Source organism: Spermophilus citellus, assembly GCF_964194105.1.
Source record: "Spermophilus citellus genome assembly, chromosome: 3".
Taxonomy (NCBI): Eukaryota; Metazoa; Chordata; class Mammalia; order Rodentia; family Sciuridae; genus Spermophilus; species Spermophilus citellus.
The window spans coordinates 192,931,674-192,944,492 of NC_138184.1; the positions used below are offsets into that span (position 1 = coordinate 192,931,674).

Consider the following 12,819-nt stretch of genomic DNA (forward strand, 5'->3'; position numbering starts at 1 on the left):
AAAAAAAGATTTCAGAATAATAATCCCCACACCATATTCCATTGATTTAAAAAGTTGGATCTGTTTTGCCCTTTAACATCTCTAAAATCATTGTGTGGATCTTAAAACTGCTATGGCCAAGTTAATGACATAGTTGTTTTGTATGTAAACTTCTGTGTTATTCCTGGTGGAAATTGCAATCCCATGTTGCTTCTGCCAAAACACAGATGATCAAAAACAGCTAAGGAACACTGGGGGAAGGAAAAGAAATTCTAGTTGCTTGCTTAGGATTTTATTGACACCTTTGTGACAATTAAGAATACAAAAGTATCAGAGCCTAGAGATGAGTATCAGTATCCTGGAAGAAAATTCTGGAGATGGCAAAAATGAACTTTGTTAAAGAAATTCTGAGCCAGGCATGGTAGGGTACGCCTGTAATGCAAGTGACTCAGGAGGCTAAGACAGGAAGATCTCGAGTTCAAAGCCAGCCTCAGCAACAGGGAGGCGCTAAGCAACTCAGTGAGACCCTGTCTCTAAATAAAATACAAAAAAGGGCTGGGGATGTGGCTCAGTGGTCGAGTGCCACTGAGTTCAATCCCTGGTACTAATAGAAAAAAAGAAATTCTGTGTCACCCACACCTTTGATGTCACAGAAAATGATGCAGTGTAGGAGAACACACACTTCAAGGAGTACGAGTTAAAAAGTGACTCAAAAGATCTTAATTCTGAATGCTACTTTTTGGGATATATTTCCTTTTAATGTGTACAAAACTGTGATATAAAACTATGTAAGTCACAGGAAGGTATTTCAATAAGCACATAATAAAAACTAGGGTTGAGAAGAAAGTATTTTTTCATAGTTTAATTTTCATCCATTTTTTTCCTTTGGGACATACAATACATTGCACAGCCAATGACATCTAGATTTGAAGAAATATAATATTATCATTACTTAGTGGCTTTTCCAGTAATGTTTTGGAAGATCAAAAAGTATCATTCGATTTTGGGCTGGCGATGTGGCTCAAGCGGTAGCGCGCTCGCCTAGCGTGCGTGTGGCCCGGGTTCGATCCTCAGCACCACATACAAACAAAGATGCTGTGTCCGCCGAGAACTAAGAAAAAAATAAATAAATGTTAAAATTCTCTCTCTCTCTGTCCCCCTCTCTCTTTAAAAAAAAAAAAAAGTATCATTCTATTTTAACGTTCCTATATCTAATCAGCCTGAAACCTTAAACATTAATATAAGTAGTACCTTAAAACCTGTAATTAAGACTTTCAATTTGGGGGATAACATTTATAAGCACACTCAGTTTTCTTCAAGCACAGAGTCTCAATGCACCTGTTTCTTCTAATTAGCAATCACATGGCTTCTTTGCACCTCATGTTCAACTTCTCTGTAACACAATGGCCTCATTCTTAAAGGTTGCCCATAGTCTTCAAAAGCAAGTATCACGTCTACCACATACTTTGTATTTTAAGCTAGATTAAGCTAGAAATATGTAATATGACTTCCTAACATTGTGCTAGTAACATGCTATATATATGCTAAATAAGTAGCAGTTATCATTGTTGTTCACCCTGTTCGTTCCAAGGAGCAGAGAATGGGAAGGTTCCTGTTGGCTCTCCATTTCATCTGCTATCACTGTCCATTTTTATAGGTGGAATTCGCTGTCCAAACACCAGTGCTCTGCAAGAGGTGCGCAGCTGTAATGAGCATCCCTGTACTGTGTACCACTGGCAAACTGGTCCGTGGGGCCAATGCGTCGAGGACACCTCAGTGTCATCTTTCAACACGACTACGACTTGGAATGGAGAGGCCTCGTGCTCTGTTGGCATGCAGACAAGAAAAGTTATCTGTGTACGAGTCAATGTGGGCCAAGTGGGACCCAAAAAGTAAGGGCTTTAGAAAGACAGCAGTAAATCCTCTGGTCAGCCATGCAGAGGATTGGCTCAGGCTTCACTTGCTTCATGAAATGGAACATTTTGATGCATGTCGTACCTGTCCTCAAGAGTAAGATTTGTTTGTTTTGAATGTCAGCTGCTGATAAATCTGTAACAGCTTTGGAGTCTTGTACCTGAGATCCATAAATTCTATAGGAATCTTTCTATCTGGTACCAACTTTGTTTTATAGAAGCACTTTCTGCTTTTATTAAGCTAGCGAGGCAATGAAAGAAGTACTTGCTGTAGGCCTGGCTGATCAGTAATGACAGTACGGAGTTCTAGGAGTGTAGGTCATCCATGACCTCCTATATATCTGGAGGTTATGGAGGCTGCCAATCTACTTTAATTGGGTGGTAGCCTTCTGTGACCTGCCTTTCATTTTCCCTAGAAAATACCATATAAAAATACGGAGACCAAACTTATTATATCCACCAGTGGTTAAATGAATAAGCCATTTACTGCCAAGAGAGAGCCTTGAGACAGAATGAGTGTTATGATAAAAAAAAAAAACTATCAGTTTCTCAGGATTGTTACAAATAGTTTTATAACAAAACAACCATTTTCTAGAAGGTAGGACAAAGAACCAGAGAGTTGGCATATTATATATGCCCTGTGAGAAATATAAACAAAACAAGGAATGGCACAACCAGGTAAGAAATTCTCAGAGAAAATTAATAAATAAAATCTAAGATCTATTCTTTTGAGAGAAAGAAATTTATTTTTTGAAATTTAGAGAGCATAAATTTTCAAAAATTCAGATCCTCTCAGCTATGAAACATGGGTATGGCTATAAAGGTATAAATATGTTCTCATATTTTCCAAATAATCTGCCAAGTGGTCAAATATTGTGGGTGATCTTAATTAGTTAGGACCTACCTAACTAATTCTGGTCTCAATTTTCAAAATATACTGAAAGGATTTAATAAAAAAGATTACTAATACAATCACACAATAAATGTTAGAAATTGTTATTTTCTCTTATAATTTTTAGATTCTTCCTAGTCTTTCCAAGGAAATGAAAATAATTTATCTGGTATATGGAAAACTCCAGAGTGATAAATAAGAACCCCATTATGAGTTGTTTTATCTGGCTAAGGCTTCAGATATTAGAGATGCTTTTAGCCCAATAATTTTTTTCATTTATATCATTTGAAATTTGAAAATATATTGGAAAATGTATACCAAAGTGATTTGATAAATTGAGTCTTTTCTGTGTGCTTGAGAGTAGCCCCAAACTAATATTTTAATATTATAAGTGTCTGATGAATCCAACTCAGGAAATGAATGTACAGTGTGTTAAAATTCAGTGGTGGTAGCAGCAGAAGAAAGTCCAAAGTCCTGGAAGATCCTGGTTCTATTTTTTTTTCCCCAGACACCTAGAGTGTATTTTATTTACTTTTTTATTTTTTAGCAGTTCAGAAATTTATTCTGTGATTTTCTAAAGTAATGTGAAGAGCAGATTACTTGCTAATAGTCCTTACACCCCTTCCAAATCAGAATTTACTATTGATGATATCATCCTCTTACTGGAATTAGAACAAAGGTAGGAATATTCACTAGAGAGGTGCAGGGACAACCTTCAGTGGTGCATGATGAGGGTTATTATGCTCTGGACAGTAAGCTCACTCTCTTACTCTGTATGTGTTTGTACAGTTAGTCACCTTTCAGAAGTTGTTGTTGACATTTCCTTCACTTATACAAACTACAAAATTTTTTTTTTTGCAGGCCAATTGATGTACATGTGTACAGGCCTATGCTTAAAGGAGACTGCTGGATTAAGATCATTGAATCAATCATGAAAGTCCCGTGTTGGACCACCACAATAATCCATTAAAAAGTTGCTTTGCATTTGCAGCCTGTATTCAATGACCTGAATACATCTATAGATTTGTTAAATCGAATGGATTTACTTTGCCCTTAAAATTCTGGAAAATTAAGCAAGTACTTTGAATTTGAAAGAAAATGTTATTGCCCTTCTCCCTAAATGCTGGGTTAAATTCAATAAATGCTTTGCAATACCAGTCATTTGAAACAAAAATGCAAATAGAAAGCTTGTTTTAAACTTCTCTTAATAAAATAGATTACTGTGCAATGGTAAAATCAATGTTATTGATCTTATCTATCCTTCCAAGTAACAAACTTCAACTCCTATCACATCTGTTTAATTTGACCTTGAATAAGATTTGGGGGAAAATCGATTTCTTGATTTAAACCACAAACACTAAATACAAACAGTACAAGGAAGAAAAGGAACATGTTGACTGAACCAATTGCCTCACTAAAGGAAGTCTGAATTCATTTTATTGAATCTAATCTAGGCTGTATAATTTATCTTTGTGTGTTCATTTAACAACTTTGTGGTTAGTAATTTTGTTCTCCACAGTCAGCCAAGTATCTTGCTGTGGCTATTTCTAAACTAAAACAATATTTGGAGTTTGTCAGTGATAAGATTGTAAATCCCATTGATTTATTCAGGACTAATATTTGAAGACCATGCAATTGAGTAATGCCCTCCCATTGTTAAAGTTATAAAATTGCCTCATTGAAAAGGAGTGCTTTCAATAATAATTACTGACCAATGATTCCATAGTCCCAAAAGAATTAACTGGATTACATGTGAGATTTTGCCATATAACATTTCCTGGCATGCAGTAAAGTTATAATTCTAGTGATTTACAATTTGAATTATAGCACCACAATCAGCTTATATGTTCCACACTTAAATTTCTTGTTGTCCATGACTTTGAATAGTCATTGTAATGACGAAAATCCAAACTTACCCTCAATGTAAACCAGAGAGATTATTTTTTTGAAATATTGAATACTATATATTTTTAAAATCCACTTCCAAATAAGCCTAACTATTTTAAAGTAAGAAAGAAGAACATATATCTATACAATTGAATATAGCATGATATTTATGTATTTGAAAGGTTTTTAGATAAATATTGTCAGATATATAAAAAATAAAATGTCTGTAGAATGCTATAAAGAAATCAGGTTAATGGTGTTGATTTTTTTTTCACTTATAGTTCAGTTCTGAAAACATCTCCCAAGAAGGATACTTTAAAATCTTCTTTGTTACTGATTATCAATTTATTTTTATTGACTTTTTATTTTATCTATAGTCACTTTTTGTTCCAGAAAAGATATTTTAGCTTATAAAAAATTAAAAATATTTAAATCTCTAAAACTAGGTACAAAATGGAAGAGAAAATAAAAATCAATACAGTAAATGAAAACAGGAAAAATAATGGTTTATGAATTTTTATTTTATTATTTATTATAAAATATATTACTGTTAATACAATATTGTTTTTGAGCATGAACTGTGTAAAGAATATACTTCATTATAAATTTGTTTAAAGGTATGCATATTTTGTAAAAAAGAAATATAGAATAACCTGGAAACACATAATAGGCACAAAACCTATTTAATTATAGAGAGATATAAAATTGGGTCCTTAAATTGGTCATCTGAATTCCTACAAAATTTTTTATAAAGCATGAAAGAAAACACATATTTATTGATGGAGAGATTATTATAGCGGGAGAACATATAATTGTTATATTTGATTCTAGATAGCACAGGTGCTACTCTGAAATCTACACATTCTGTCTTAAAAAGTTTTACTGAAATACAATTTGAAATAATTAACTGAGTTAAATGGTTCTTGACAAAAGTAGAAAGGCTGTCAGAAGTTAAATAATACAGACTGATGGTGATTTGACAATTTTGGCAGTGAAAATTCTAAAGTTAAGTCATCTGGCTTACTGTGGAGCCCTAATAATTTCTCTTTTCTTTTTCTAGGTGTCCTGAAAGCCTTCGGCCTGAAACCGTGAGGCCTTGTCTGCTTCCTTGTAGGAAAGACTGTATTGTAACACCATATAGTGACTGGACACCATGCCCCTCCTCCTGTAGAGAAGGTATGGTCTGCAGAGTTTCTTCAGCTTTTTCCTTAGAAAAATGCATTCAACAGAACTTCCAGATTCTTCTGACCAAGCCTTGTTTGTGGGTCTTTTCTCGTTACTGCTGGGAAAGATATCAATACCCTCTGGGTGACTTATGCAAATAACTGAGCAAATTTTCTTTCCGTGTCACAAATAATACCCTCTCCTGTTTTCTTACAGAGGGCTGTTATAGTCCTGGTTTGGCATGAATGCCATAACATTTTGGTTTTCCTCTGGAAATATATTGCGTTAGAGTACCAGACAAATGGGTTTTATACCAAAAACTGACTTGAAATTTTATGATATAGATCAAAGTGAAAGCATTCTAGACTTTATTATATTAATAATATTTGATTTTACTTAATTCCAAAAGAATGTATACTGGTCTTCCAGATTCTAAAAATAATATACAGTGATCTTTATCAGTACACATGGCTTCCAACCTACTTACTAGCAAGAAATAGCATGAGACTGGATTTGCTACAGATTGAATTATGTGGCTCCAAGGATGGAAATAAAGGAAGAGAAAATTGGCCAAATTGTTTCTCTGCCAATGCTTAATGTGCCATGAGGTATTTACAAGATGAGTATTTGTTCTCAGTTTAGGTTGGTTTTGCTTTCATGACTTACAAAGTCTCTTTAGTGTCATGACAGATCCTTTGATAGTTTTTTCCTTACCTTGGAGAACAGAGGCTTTTCTCATTGCTGCTGGGGAAGGTATCAGAATACTCCAGGTGACTTCTGTAATGACTGAGCAAATTTTCTCTCAGTGTCACAAATGACACTGTCTCCTATTTCTTATTTTGTTCTCCCAACAGACAGAGCCAATGTTTCTTAAATTCCTTTTATGTTTGTGTTTTATCTATGCTTCTCGACTCACTAAAGAAATTCAATTAACAAGTATCTAACTGACAAAAATTTATTTAATCCTTTAGAGCATATAAATTTAATACTGGATTATTTTTACAATATGATTAGCATTTCATAAAGTTGACACATAAGTCTCTTTTGTTTTTATGCTTTTTCTATCAAATAGCCTTAAATATCAAACTGAGCAAGACTAAGAATTTTTTTTTATTTTAAAAGTCTTGAGAACCTATGTAGCTATTGAGGAAAAAGGAAGGTATTAGCTTTGAAAAATGTTAATGACATAAGCTTACTAATAAAACAACGTGATTGTCTGACATTTTTTTTCAAATTTTCTTCTTATTCCTTTATATTATTTTATTAAAATCTAAATAACATATGATATTCTTTTGCTTGGTCACAATGAGCAAGAGCATTATGCTTTCATATAGGTTAGTATTTCTGTGTTAATTGTTGCTTATTCCTCAGGGTGGTGAAAAAGTTATCATATAGAATTAATGTAGTTATAAATTTTATTCTTAATGTTTTTTCACTTTTTGTTTTGCTTTAGTATAAGTTACTTAGAATTTCAAAACATGTCATATTTATAACCAAATGATTAATAATTTAACATAAATTTTAAGTGAAATTTTTGAAAGTAAGAAAAGCCTGTCTTTTCCTTATGTTGGATAGGTCCTTGTATTATGTAAAGTACTTTAAAATTAAGTTGATCTCTTCTAAAGCATTTTAAGGAAATAAAGTTTAAAAAGTAAATTTTTCATTAAATTGATTCTTGAATAATCACTCATAAAAATAGGGAATCAGGCCAGGTTCGGTGGTGCATGTCTATAATCCCAGTGGCTCAGGAGGATGAGGCAGGAGGATCCTGAGTTCAAAACCAGCCTCAGCAAAAGTGAGGTGCTAGGCAACTCAGTGAGACCCTGTCTCTAAATAAAATACAAAATAGGGCTCGGGATGTGGCTCAGTGGTCCAGTGTCCCTGAGTTCAATCCCTGGTACTCTCCCACACACAAAGAAAAAGGAATCAGGTAAACTTTTCTCATCTCTAAACCTTAATTGGAGCTATTTTAATAGCCTATTAACTTTTTTTGTGAGATTGGTTTTGTTTTTGTTTGTTTGTCTGTTACACAAGAGCCTTGTGCATACCAGACCAGGGTGCTACTACTGTGCTATAGTCCTGTTCCCTGTAAGTTCTTGAAACTTCTTTTGTTATATATTATGTGTGTCTGTAAGTGTCTGTAAATAAAAGTAAAATATAAAAAATACAATATTTTATTCATAAAAATACTATAATTAAAATTCAATTAGCATAAACTCTAAATTTGTGGATTTCATAGTGAAAGAGCATGATTTCCTCCTTTCTGTTTGATCATTAATAATATTAAAAAATTATGTGTTAAAATGTGACAACTCAAAGAATGGACTTTTAAAAAACATTTTTAGTAAACTGGACAAATAAATAAATAGTGAATGCTATACATTTGTTAACTAAATAATTACTCATTTTTACATGTATACAAGAATACTTATTGAATCATTTAATACTGTTTATAATTAAAACAAAAAATGGTCTTATAAAGAAAATAGTCCCTGACTTAAAGGAAACTTTGGATTTCATTTGAAATGTAGTATCTTCTATATAGACCAGATAATGTAGAGCTTGTGTGATTCAATAACAAGATTTAGTGGTCAAACAACTCTAAGGAAGGGAAAGGAAAAATCATTGTGAGAGCAAATATTAGGGAAAATATTATTGAAAGGGAGATGGATGAGATCTTTTTGAAAGAGGAACCACATAAATTCCAAGCATGGGGGCATCAGGAAATTCTCAGGTGACCATGTAAAAAGTACAGTGTTTTTAGAGAGAGTGTTTTGGGGAAAGTGCTTATGTGAAATTAGAAAGGAGAATGGAAGCAACTAATGGAAGAGTGAATTGAACTTACTCTGATACACAGCAGAACATAACTTTCTATTTTTGGACACAGAAATGAGTAGTAGACTTCATGATATTACAGAACAAGTGGACTTTGAATCAGCAGATCTGGTTTGAACACCTGGCTTGGCCACTTGGTAACCAGATTACCATAGACAAAATACTATAGTCCTCCAAGCCTTGGTTATAAAAGCTGTAAGTCATTCCATGGCTCAAATGAACTAATCCATGGTAAAGCTCTCTATTCTTTAGCCACCATTTAATTAATATATTATCTGCCATCTATCCCATCATGATTACAGCCTCCTATAGGAAAGGCACAGCAGCCTGTGTGTGGTTATCATCTGGTAAATGTTTTAATTTGGCATGCTGAATGTAGTCTTTCTGAGAAGTTTAATTAGATATATGTGGGAAAATAATTTAGATAATAATAAAACTTATGGATCAAAATGTTTAACCAGTTATTCATTGGAAATTTGCTGATAAATTTACTGATTTTTATTGTTGTTGTTGTTAGTAACATTAACAGTAGTAGTAGTAGTAGTAGTAGTAGTAGTAGTAATTGTAGAAGGGACAAAGAAGCTTTACCACTGAGCAACATTCCCTGTCCTTTTAAAAAAAAAATAGTTATTACCAAGAGTCTTGGTAAAGTGTGATCCTCCTGCCTCAGAATCCAGAGTTGCTGGGATTACAGGTGTGCACAAACATGCCCAGCTACAAATTATTTTTAAAAGCTCCATTGCCTCCTTAAAGATCACATATATAATTTGAAGCAATCATTTTTTTAATTCTACAACAGTTTTCAAGAAAATACAATGTTCCAAGGGTGATTTTAAATATAAGGAATTAGCAACCCAGAGGAATCTAATATTCTTGCTCTTAGGAAACTTGCATCTTAGTGGTATGGGAAAGACAAGGCACAGAATTATTCTTCTAATCTCTCAACGAGTGCAAAGGAAGATTATCTACTGGCCTCAAGGATCAAGTGAAGGGAAAGGGATTGAGAAAAAAGAAGTGTTAACATTTTTGAGAGGGAAAAAATAGGCAACTTGGTAATATGTGGTAGAATTTTTAGACATCAGTGCTCATTCAGTCATATATGGGAAGAGATATCTCAACACAGTTGTCAATTTCTCCAGCCATATTCAGCTGCCTTGGTACAGAAAACAGTGGGAAAATAATTACTTTTGATTAGTTAGGGCTTTCCCAGTACAGTTCAAGAAAGGGAGAGAGAACAGAGTCAAAAGTGTTTGTAAAGAGTACTTAAAATAGTAATGAAGAATGAAAACTAACTTGAGTCAGGATGGAAGTGAAGTCATGAAGATGTGACTACATTGTGAAAATGTAATAGGGAAAATGAATAGCAATCTCAGTGAGTTTGAAAATTTTAGTATGAAAATAATTAAAGTAGTCAAATTGGAAGGTGGGGAGGAATGGTCAGAAAGTTAAATGTTCAAAGATGAGATTATATAGTTACTGATCATAATTATGTCAAGGGATGAATAGTGTAGTGAATAACTGACATAAGATACAAGAGAAAGTGATTGAATATGAGGAGGTATAATAATTTAGAGTCCAGGGCCTTAAATGGAGGAAGTCATGTAGATATGAAAGACCCCAAAATGAGGACAGAAGTGGAAGAGAAAGGATTACAGTGAAGGACATTCTAAGGTCACCAACTAACCAAGTATCTCAAGGCAACAGCCACAAGCTGGATAACTGTCAGGAGCTTAGAGGAGTTGGAGATTCTTAAAGGTAAAAGGATGATAAAAGAAGAGGAAATAGCTGGAACAGTTTCCACTGGCAAAGAATGTGAAAGCAACTTTCCAAGAAGAGATTGAAGATGAGAGACCAGGTATCCCAATGGATGCAGTAATGGAAGGATGAGAGGATGGAATGAGAACTTGTATCAGATTAGCATGTAGATAGTGTGGTGGGTCTGGGAAATGATGAAATGACTAGGGGGCTACAGAGGGTCCATTTCTTGTGGTCATGTGATACATAATGAGTTCAATTGGGCTGGTCTCTTCAGGGACAAGGTTAACTGCTGTAAGCAGAAATTCATGGTGTCGCTTGGAGACTAATCTGCCTTGGATTTCCTTTGGACAAGGAGTGCAAGAGCCAACTCAGGAAATCTGCTTGTAAGGAAGCAAGAGTTTTTATGAAAGGTGGAGTTATCTTTGGCTAGCCAAGGTCATCTCCCTAGGAACAGGAGATTGGCCCTGCCTGCTTTATTTGACAACTCTATTCTCAGTCTCCTAAAACAAAAAATTTTCTGAAACCCTAAACCTAGTCATTTAGATTTAAAAAGAATAACTCTAATTGTGCATGGAGGAAATTTTTTTTAATTATGTGGGTGATGAAAGGGTTGATTATTGGATGACAGTGCCAAGAACTTTTATGGTCCTGAAAAAGCATTTTCTGTTTTGCCTGCAGAGTGCTATATCTAAGCATAAGGAGACAATGGCATTATAGAAAGATAGTCTTTTGTTGTTGTGCAGAAAGTAAAGCAATGGCATGAAGTTAATTTTTCCATTATTTGGTAAGAAATGGGAATAATGCAAAAGTTCCTGAAGTCACACTGACTTCCACACTTTAAAAAATGCTGAACAAAGTCGAGTGTTCAAGGATAGGTAATAGCAATAAAAAAATTAATTTGGGGATAAGGTGGGGATTTTTTTATTTAATTCTGCAGGTTAAGTCTAAATTTTATAAAAGTTTTGAGCTTGTTAAAATGTGGAGCTACTCTCCTTTGTAAAATCATTTAAAAGAGATAAAATTACACTATAGTTTTGCAGAAAGTGAAACATAATAGTTTTAGGATTCCAAGAAGAACAAATAGAGTTACTTGAAATGTGATTCAGTTCTCTCCCAAGACATGCCTGAAAAATCAATGCTGATAAAGATCAGTATTGAATAGAATGTAGTATGATACTCAAATCAGCATTTGTTAACTTTTAACTTTTTTTCATAAATTTTCACAAAGGGCCTTTGAAAGTAGAAATAATTTCTGTGTACAAATTATTTGTAACTTGACTCTTAAAAAATAAGTACTTCTGATCAAATAATATATTTGGTTGCACAAATTCTGTTTACACCTTTCTTATTTCTCATTGCATGTATTGCCTTGAAACCTAGATACCTCATCCCGTGAATCAATCATACACTAGAATTACTCCCAAAGATCTGAAAACTATCTTTGTATTTTGCTTCTTACATGAAACAGTATCCTTTGAATTTTCTGTCACTATGCCACTCCAACCAGCTATTATTGCCACTTCTAGCTTAATGAATCTGTTTTACCTGACCTTTAAATCCTTCATTCTAGTAATTTCTGTGTTAAAATATGCCTTGAATGTCTTAAGATATCTAAAAAATGCCATGACTGTTAGAAATTATGTACCCTCTGAATCTGTGTCCTCTATCATCACATAATTAGTTTCTTCTATTCCTATCCTAGATAGGTATTTTCAAGTATAAACACAACAGGCAGTTGCCTTTCATATTCTTTATATTTTCATATTTCCTATGGAGGGAAAATGATTTAGCTGATTTTTGGTTAATCCTCAATGCACATACTTAATATACCCTTTATTACATTAAGGTAATTACATTTCTATCTAGAAATAAAAGATATTAATATTCTGGTTAAAAATGTGAAATAAATGTGTTTGCTCTTTCTGCAAATATTTATTAAACACTATTGTGTATGATTACTGTTCTACATACTAAAACACAAAGATTAATGGAAACTCTATACATATATTAACTGCACATCATAATTGGGAATAAATACATATAGAAAACTGTGAGAGCAAGACCTTTCCATTTTTCTTATTTAATGTGTGTTATGGCTCTCCCTTTTTCTGGGCTCTGATCTGAAACCTCAATAACCTGACTGAGACCTATAGTGCGATTACTTTGAGTCAGAAGTGATTTATTTATAACTGTAACCTGAGAAGACACAGACCTCCCCACACACTGAGTAGAAGCATGGATTTCATGACACTTCCTGTGTAACCCCACTAAACTTCCTCTCTGTGTACTGTGGCTTTGAAGCATTCCACTTTAATCAGGTCACAATCTCTATATTGTGGGCCGCACAAGGTAAGGAATCTGAGCTTTTTATAATAATAAATAAATTGATAT

At 33.7% G+C, this 12,819-nt stretch overlaps 2 protein-coding genes across 3 annotated transcripts in view; one reads left to right on the forward strand and one right to left on the reverse strand.

Annotated features, from left to right (window-relative positions):
- Positions 1-12,819, forward strand: part of THSD7A (thrombospondin type 1 domain containing 7A) — a 394,233-nt gene that overhangs the window by 301,335 nt on the left and 80,079 nt on the right. Inside the window, exons 8-9 of the mRNA XM_081283672.1 lie at positions 1,637-1,871; positions 5,732-5,847. Coding sequence (XP_081139798.1) covers positions 1,637-1,871; positions 5,732-5,847 — 351 coding nt within the window. The remainder of the gene's footprint in view (positions 1-1,636; positions 1,872-5,731; positions 5,848-12,819) is intronic.
- PHF14 (PHD finger protein 14) overlaps positions 1-12,819 on the reverse strand; it is a 604,994-nt gene that overhangs the window by 133,600 nt on the left and 458,575 nt on the right. The gene's annotated exons all lie outside the window — the stretch shown is intronic.